This window comes from Oratosquilla oratoria, chromosome 19 (assembly GCF_046742065.1).
Source record: "Oratosquilla oratoria isolate Oo_2021 chromosome 19, ASM4674206v1, whole genome shotgun sequence".
In the NCBI taxonomy this organism is placed as follows: Eukaryota; Metazoa; Arthropoda; class Malacostraca; order Stomatopoda; family Squillidae; genus Oratosquilla; species Oratosquilla oratoria.
This window is the reverse complement of record NC_134795.1, coordinates 62078767-62088537: the sequence shown is the minus strand read 5'-3', so window position 1 is coordinate 62088537 and position 9771 is coordinate 62078767. Positions and strand designations below refer to the sequence as shown.

At 34.3% G+C, this 9771-nt stretch overlaps 1 protein-coding gene across 1 annotated transcript in view; it reads right to left on the bottom strand.

Annotated features, from left to right (window-relative positions):
- Nucleotides 1-9440, bottom strand: part of LOC143035691 (heme-binding protein 2-like) — a 24798-nt gene extending 15358 nt beyond the window's left edge. Inside the window, exon 1 of the mRNA XM_076202555.1 lies at nucleotides 9407-9440. Within this exon, the coding sequence (XP_076058670.1) occupies nucleotides 9407-9440 (34 nt within the window). The remainder of the gene's footprint in view (nucleotides 1-9406) is intronic.
- Between the last annotated feature and the right edge of the window lie 331 nt (nucleotides 9441-9771).

Sequence of the window (9771 nt, the reverse complement as noted above, 5' to 3'; positions counted from 1 at the left end):
GAGACAGAAGGAGAATATAGTAAGAGAATTAGCTGACAAAAAGAAATGTATAATTATATTAGGAATGGAAGAGAAACATAACCCAGATAGAACCGCAAGAATCAAGGAGGAAAATGAAAGGGTAAGCAGTTTATTAAAATTAATCCAGGAAGATGAACCAGAAATTATAAAGGAAATTGAGGAAAAATTCAGACTCGGAAAATATAGTACAGATAAGACCAGACCAATTAAGATTAAATTCAGGTCACAAACAACGGCAGAGAAAATTCTATCCAAGACAGGGAAACTAGCAACAAATGATCAATATAAAAAGGTATGGATAAAAAGAGAAATGAATAAGGAGGAAAGAGAGGCAGAAAAGCAGAAAAGAATTGAAGCTAAGGCAAAAAACGAGGAAAGAACGGAGTCAGAGAAAGAGAGATTCTATTGGAGAGTAGTGAACATGAAAATAAAGCAGTTCGACATACTAAAGAAAAACATAAGGGAAACAGAGAACACAATGGAAGTGGCAGAAAACTAAGAGTGTCTTACACAAATATAGATGGATTGATAACAGGATTGAATGAACTGAATGATTATTTGAAAGAAAAAGAACCGGACATAATGGGAATTGTAGAAACAAAATTAAAAGGCCCACTACCACCCAACAGTGTAGGACATGATACATACAATTATTGGATTAGAAACAGAGAGAAAAAACAAGGGGGTGGAGTTATGTTCCTGACAAAGAAGGATATAAACGTGAAAGGTGTCATATATGGAAAGAATACAGTAGAGATGATTATGATAGAAGTGGAAGACAGAGATAAGAAGAGCAGAAAATTTGTGATCAACTATGTGCCTCCGAAAACAGCCTCATGGGAGGAGAATGAACATAAAAGTATGTTAGAGGACACAAAGATAGCATTAACTAAAATAATGGAAGACGGAGGAAGAATAGTTATGATGGGCGACTTTAATTGCAAAGAAATCTGCTGGGAAGAAATGACAGTAAAGAGTGGTGATGACTCATGGGGAAATGCTCTACTTGAGATGATTACTGACCATTCAATGACACAATGGATACAAGAGAACACTAGGTATAGAAATGAAGAAGAACCATCGAGGCTAGACTTAATAATTACATCTGAACCTAGAATAGTGGACAAGATTGAATATAAAACACCAATAGGTAAAAGTGACCACATATTGATTGAACTGGAACTTAATGAAGAAAAATATATGAAAAGAAATGAACAATATAGAAAAGGAAGAATGATGTATGAAAAAACAAACTTTGATAAAATAAGAGAATTCTTCCAACAAGAAAACTGGGAAGAAATATACAAAGAAGAAACAACAGTGGAAGAGAAATGGAATATTTTGACAAAAATTTACAAAGAAGGAGTGGAAAAGTATGTCCCAAGACAAAAACAAGAAAAAGAATATGTAAAATGCTGGTACAACAAAAGTTGTAGGGAGTTAAAAGACAAAAGAGACAAAGCCTGGACCGGATGGAAAAAAGACAGAAGACCTGAAAAATGGAAAATATATACTGGTTATAGAAATGAATATGTACAAAAGTGCAGAGAGGAAAAAAGAAAATATGAAAAAGATGTTATAGAAAAGTGTAAAGATCAACCAAAACTATTCTACAGATTTGTAAACAATAAACTGAAAAACAAACAAGACTTGGAGAAATTAAGACAAGGGGGAGTTGAATACACTGAGGAAATGGAAATGGCAGAAATTATGAACAAACATTTTAAATCAGTGTTTACAAGGGAAAATATACAACCTGAAGAGATTGAGTGGAAGGAAAAAGTCCCCCCTATGGAAGAAATAGAAGTAACGAAGAATGAAATATTGACACACTTGGGTAATTTTGATGTCAGAAAATCGCATGGGCCAGATGAAATAGCAAACTGGATTCTGAAAGAATGTAGGAATGAACTGGCAGACAAAATACATAGCATAATAAGCAGTTCCTTAAAAGAAGGAAAAGTTCCAGAAGATTGGAAAAAAGCAAATATAGTACCTATATATAAAGGAGGAAATAAAGAAGAACCTACCAACTATAGACCAGTCTCTCTAACAAGTACAATAGCAAAAATATGTGAAAGAATTATCAAAAGTAGATGGGTAAAATACTTGGAAAAAAACAACGTACTAAATCCAAGGCAATTTGGATTCAGACAAGGACGATCATGCGTCACCAATTTAATATGTTTCTATTCAAGGCTAATAGATATAATACAAGAAAGAGATGGATGGGCTGATTGTGCATTTCTAGACCTAAAAAAAGCTTTTGACAAAGTACCACATAAGAAGTTGCTTAAGAAATTAGAATATGAAGGAGGAATACAAGGTAAATTGCTAAATTGGATGGAAGACTTTTTGCAAGAAAGAAAAATGCGAGTAGTGATAAGAGATCAGCACTCAAAATGGAATGAAGTAATAAGCGGTGTCCCGCAGGGAACAGTTCTGGCCCCAATAATGTTTGCTATATATATTAATGATATGGATGAAGGAATTGAAAGCTATATGAGCTTCTTTGCAGATGATGCAAAATTACTGAAAAGAGTGAAAACTGAAGAAGATTGTGAATCACTACAGAGAGATCTAAATAAAGTACAAGAATGGAGTAGGAAGTGGGAGATGGAGTTCAATACAAAAAAGTGTAGTATAATGGAATTTGGAAAAAGCAAAAACAGAATAACAGGATCATATAATTTGGGAGAAGAAGGAATAAAAAGAGTAGAAAATGAGAGGGACCTGGGAGTCATTGTTATGAATAATATGTCACCTGAGAAACATATAAATAAGATTTTTGGAGAAACTTATAATTTAATAAGAACAATCAAAGTGGCATTTACATACCTGGATGAAGAAATGGTGAGGAAAATCCTAGTCACCCTGATAAGACCAAGATTGGAATATGCAGCAACGATATGGTCACCAAGTACAAAAAAATGTATAAAAAAACTTGAAAGAATACAAAGAGCAATTACTAAACTGGCACCAACACTCTCAAAACTATCATATGAAGAGAGACTACAAAAACTTAAACTACAGACACTAGAGCAAAGAAGAGAGAGAGGAGATTTGATAGCTATTTACAGAATCATGAAAGGCATAGAAATTACTGATAGAGAGAATCTGATAAAATGGGATGACAGAAATACAAGAGGACACGGAAAGAAAATAAAAAAAGACAACTATAGAAGAGATTTGAAAAAGAACAGCTTTCCTCACAGAGCAATAGACAGTTGGAACAAGTTAGATGAGAAAGTGGTGTGTGCAAAAACAATACATGAATTTAAAAATAGTTTAGATAAAATGAGATATGAAGACGGGACCTCACGAGCATAGCTCCCCTTCCCGTAAAATACAACTAGGTAAATACAACTAGGTAAATACACACACACTTCAGCGAATGGACGGCTTGGATGACGTTCTGAAGAAAACTGAAGTCTGTGGATCCCAACGCAAAGAGAAGTGCCTAGTGTTTTTGCAGGGTGGGGGGGAAATTGCTCGTGGAGTAGTGGGAAAGTAGGGAAAGAGGAAAAGGGGAGGGATTACTGAGGGAAATGGAAGGAAATGAGGAGGGAGTAGACTTGGCCCAGCCAGACAAGCGGAAGGTAAACAAAAGACTGAGTGAGGATGACATGTCTAATAAAAATGTAAAGATTAGAAGTATAGAGAGGAGCAATACAGAAGAAAGTGACGAGAATATGTTCCAGGGATTTAAAGAGGGTGGGGGGGACACAACCCCCCCCCCCCGACTGATAAGACTAGAGGAGAGAGTTGATAAGGTGATCGAGGACTTGGAGCGTAAGTTAGGTAACGTAGACTCCATTTTCCAGAGAATTGAAAGGTTGGAACAACTAGAGAAGGCTAACAGAAACTTAACTGAAGAAATAGAGGACCTAAAAAGACAGTTAGGAAATGTAAAGGAGGAGAATGAGAAATTGAAGAAGAATAGTAATGAAAACAGAGAGAAAATAGCTACAGAAGCTAAAAATTGGAGAATAACTCAAGAAGGGAATAAGGTTTCATTCACTGACATAGTCAAACAGCAATTGAAAGAACATAATGAAGACTCAGTTATTAAAGTGATGAGACAGAAGGAGAATATAGTAAGAGAATTAGCTGACAAAAAGAAATGTATAATTATATTAGGAATGGAAGAGAAACATAACCCAGATAGAACCGCAAGAATCAAGGAGGAAAATGAAAGAGTAAGCAGTTTATTAAAATTAGTCCAGGAAGATGAACCAGAAATTATAAAGGAAATTGAGGAAAAATTCAGACTCGGAAAATATTGTACAGATAAGAACAGACCAATTAAGATTAAATTCAGGTCACAAACAACGGCAGAGAAAATTCTATCCAAGACAGGGAAACTAGCAACAAATGATCAATATAAAAAGGTATGGATAAAAAGAGAAATGAATAAGGAGGAAAGAGAGGCAGAAAAGCAGAAAAGAATTGAAGCTAAGGCAAAAAACGAGGAAAGAACGGAGTCAGAGAAAGAGAGATTCTATTGGAGAGTAGTGAACATGAAAATAAAGCAGTTCGACATACTAAAGAAAAACATAAGGGAAACAGAGAATACAATGGAAGTGGCAGAAAACTAAGAGTGTCTTACACAAATATAGATGGATTGATAACAGGATTGAATGAACTGAATGATTATTTGAAAGAAAAAGAACCGGACATAATGGGAATTGTAGAAACAAAATTAAAAGGCCCACTACCACCCAACAGTGTAGGACATGATACATACAATTATTGGATTAGAAACAGAGAGAAAAAACAAGGGGGTGGAGTTATGTTCCTGACTAAGAAGGATATAAACGTGAAAGGTGTCATATATGGAAAGAATACAGTAGAGATGATTATGATAGAAGTGGAAGACAGAGATAAGAAGAGCAGAAAATTTGTGATCAATTATGTGCCTCCGAAAACAGCCTCATGGGAGGAGAGTGAACATAAAAGTATGTTAGAGGACACAAGGATAGCATTAACTAAAATAATGGAAGACGGAGGAAGAATAGTTATGATGGGCGACTTTAATTGCAAAGAAATCTGCTGGGAAGAAATGACAGTAAAGAGTGGTGATGACTCATGGGGAAATGCTCTACTTGAGATGATTACTGACCATTCAATGACACAATGGATACAAGAGAACACTAGGTATAGAAATGAAGAAGAACCATCGAGGCTAGACTTAATAATTACATCTGAACCTAGAATAGTGGACAAGATTGAATATAAAACACCAATAGGTAAAAGTGACCACATATTGATTGAACTGGAACTTAATGAAGAAAAATATATGAAAAGAAATGAACAATATAGAAAAGGAAGAATGATGTATGAAAAAAACAAACTTTGATAAAATAAGAGAATTCTTCCAACAAGAAAACTGGGAAGAAATATACAAAGAAGAAACAACAGTGGAAGAGAAATGGAATATTTTGACAAAAATTTACAAAAAAGGAGTGGAAAAGTATGTCCCAAGACAAAAACAAGAAAAAGAATATGTAAAATGCTGGTACAACAAAAGTTGTAGGGAGTTAAAGGACAAAAGAGACAAAGCCTGGACCAGATGGAAAAAAGACAGAAGACCTGAAAAATGGAAAATATATACTGGTTATAGAAATGAATATGTACAAAAGTGCAGAGAGGAAAAAAGAAAATATGAAAAAGATGTTATAGAAAAGTGTAAAGATCAACCAAAACTATTCTACAGATTTGTAAACAATAAACTGAAAAACAAACAAGACTTAGAGAAATTAAGACAAGGAGGAGTTGAATACACTGAGGAAATGGAAATGGCAGAAATTATGAACAAACATTTTAAATCAGTGTTTACAAGGGAAAATATACAACCTGAAGAGATTGAGTGGAAGGAAAAAGTCCCCCCTATGGAAGAAATAGAAGTAACAAAGAATGAAATATTGACACACTTGGGTAATTTTGATGTCAGAAAATCGCATGGGCCAGATGAAATAGCAAACTGGATTCTGAAAGAATGCAGGAATGAACTGGCAGACAAAATACATAGCATAATAAGCAGTTCCTTAAAAGAAGGAAAAGTTCCAGAAGATTGGAAAAAAGCAAATATAGTACCTATATATAAAGGAGGAAATAAAGAAGAACCTACCAACTATAGACCAGTCTCTCTAACAAGTACAATAGCAAAAATATGTGAAAGAATTATCAAAAGTAGATGGGTAAAATACTTGGAAAAAAACAACGTACTAAATCCAAGGCAATTTGGATTCAGACAAGGACGATCATGCGTCACCAATTTAATATGTTTCTATTCAAGGCTAATAGATATAATACAAGAAAGAGATGGATGGGCTGATTGTGCATTTCTAGACCTAAAAAAAGCTTTTGACAAAGTACCACATAAGAAGTTGCTTAAGAAATTAGAATATGAAGGAGGAATACAAGGTAAATTGCTAAATTGGATGGAAGACTTTTTGCAAGAAAGAAAAATGCGAGTAGTGATAAGAGATCAGCACTCAAAATGGAATGAAGTAATAAGCGGTGTCCCGCAGGGAACAGTTCTGGCCCCAATAATGTTTGCTATATATATTAATGATATGGATGAAGGAATTGAAAGCTATATGAGCTTCTTTGCAGATGATGCAAAATTACTGAAAAGAGTGAAAACTGAAGAAGATTGTGAATCACTACAGAGAGATCTAAATAAAGTACAAGAATGGAGTAGGAAGTGGGAGATGGAGTTCAATACAAAAAAGTGTAGTATAATGGAATTTGGAAAAAGCAAAAACAGAAAAACAGGATCATATAATTTGGGAGAAGAAGGAATAAAAAAAGTAGAAAATGAGAAGGACCTGGGAGTCATTGTTATGAATAATATGTCACCTGAGAAACATATAAATAAGATTTTTGGAGAAACTTATAATTTAATAAGAACAATCAAAGTTGCATTTACATACCTGGATGAAGAAATGGTGAGGAAAATCCTAATCACCCTGATAAGACCAAGATTGGAATATGCAGCAACGATATGGTCACCAAGTACAAAAAAATGTATAAAAAAACTTGAAAGAATACAAAGAGCAATTACAAAACTGGCACCAACACTCTCAAAACTATCATATGAAGAGAGACTACAAAAACTTAAACTACAGACACTAGAGCAAAGAAGAGAGAGAGGAGATTTGATAGCTATTTACAGAATCATGAAAGGCATAGAAATTACTGATAGAGAGAATCTGATAAAATGGGATGACAGAAATACAAGAGGACACGGAAAGAAAATAAAAAAAGACAGCTATAGAAGAGATTTTAAAAAGAACAGCTTTCCTCACAGAGCAATAGACAGTTGGAACAAGTTAGATGAGAAAGTGGTGTGTGCAAAAACAATACATGAATTTAAAAATAGTTTAGATAAAATGAGATATGAAGACGGGACCCCACGAGCATAGCTCCCCTTCCCGTAAAATACAACTAGGTAAATACAACTAGGTAAATACACACACACACAGAGTCCAGGGCTGAAATAATTTCAGTATCGCTGCGCTACGAGTCGTTACTCCAACTCTCGTGGGAGGAGATTTGTGTGTGTGTGTGCGTGTAAGGTCACAGCATTACCCATAGATCGGTCATATGAGCTCTGAGCTCTCCTCCGGGAAGGAAATAACTGTCGATTATGAGTCCAACATGTGATCCAAGACCGTGGTGAATTACGCGCGCGCACACTTGCTTACATAGATTTCTCTTGTACATTTGCTAACTCATGGAACCTGAAAGAGGAAATAAATTCTCAAACAGATTAAGGAATTAGTTCGGCCATTTTACACAAAAACACTGAGTCACAAATCCAGCGTAGTTCTTTTACTATATGATTAGGAAAATGAAAGATCAAATTACACACACGCACACACACGCGCATATAGTATATATATGTATATATATATATATATATATGTATATATATAATCGTATATATATACATACATATACCAAGGCTTTTTCCCCCTTACAAGGGGGGTAGCCAAAAAGAAAAAGGTATAAAATCATTCCCACCCATTCCATCCCTGAATACACTCCACACCCCTCCACCCTCCCTCTCATCTTAGCACCTCCTGAATGACGGGTCATCCCTGCACCTTTTCCACTACCCTGGGTCAGAAGCAGTGTATATGTATACATATGTATATATTTATATATATATATAAATATATATACATATATATATATACATATATATATATATATATATATATATGTATATATATGAAGATATGAAATATCACGAAAGCGCTTGGGAATTCTAGTTTCTTTTCTGGTTTCTTTTGTGATTATCAGCATTATATATATATTTATATATATATATATATATATATATATATATATATATATATATAATACGTATATATACATTCCATACACTGTACAATCAATAACGGTCGGATGGTCGTGAGTCGGGTAGAAAATTCTCGAAGAAATATCATCCCACGCACTATCGCGTTTGCAAGGTTGTAACCATCAGTAATCAATATTGATGTTATAATCAATACTATTGCTATTATTGTCGTTATCATCATCATCAATGTCATCATCAATATCATAATCGATATCGTCACCAATATCACCGTTATTATAACTATTATGATTATAATTATTTCATTATAATTTTGTCATTACTATTATCATTACTATTGTTATTATTATCAACAGAGGAAGTGGAATTGGGCAGATAAATTAGCGCGGACGACTGATGAGTGATGGAGCAAATATTTTACTGAGTGGACGCCGCGAGATGGGAAACGTGGAAGAGGGAGACCAGACAGAAGGTGTAGAGACGAGATAGAGAAGTTTGCAGGAGTGACGTAGCAGAAGAAGGTGCGGTCGTGTGAATCATGAAATACTATGAAAGATGCCTTTGTTCACCAGTGAACTCAGGATGGCCGATTGATTATTTTATTTATATATTTATCTATTAATTGTATTTTCAGTCTCGGAATTTATTTTCCACAGTCGATAAAAAATCAGTACATCATTTTCTGGCTGGGTTCATTTATATCTTCTCATTACATCTTATCACTGTCCTTATTTCGCATCCTACGAGTTTCATTTAGTATGTGAAGTTATCGATCATAGTACTTCTCAAATGGAAATGTCTTTTAATAGGGAATGACTAGATTACAAGACCGATATGCTGTCGTGATTTAAAAAAAATGTAAATTGAAAAAAATAAATATATCAGAATCAAGGTGCATTGTCAAATCTACTTATACATATATATTACTTGGTATTATCTCGCTCTGATAAGTAACATTTGCAGAGATATTTCCATGACAGAATCGCTGCCTGGGAGTGGATAACATTTTATCTTTTTATTTCTCATGCATTGTTCCATCACCAGAAATGACACTACGGTTATAGATCGTTATGCTGTCATTTGTGTCCATCTTGGCTTTCGATTGAAGTTATCCGCTAATATTGATCACGCTCAGAGACATCTATTGCAGCCTTACAGAACTACCAATGACAACACTTGACGCACAAGACGCAGGTTGTTGTTGCCAAAATTACGTCACTACCTTCTCCACCTTCTGCTGAAGCGATAATGAATACTTACTAGCCCTCTGATAAATATATTTTATTATATAAAGTAAAAACATAAAGTACAAGAAATATGACTTTTGCAAACTTTATCATAAATTCCTTTGATGAAAAAATATACTCTACTATTTTAGTTTGCTGATATGTGAAATAAACTATTTCTAAAATATAATAAAA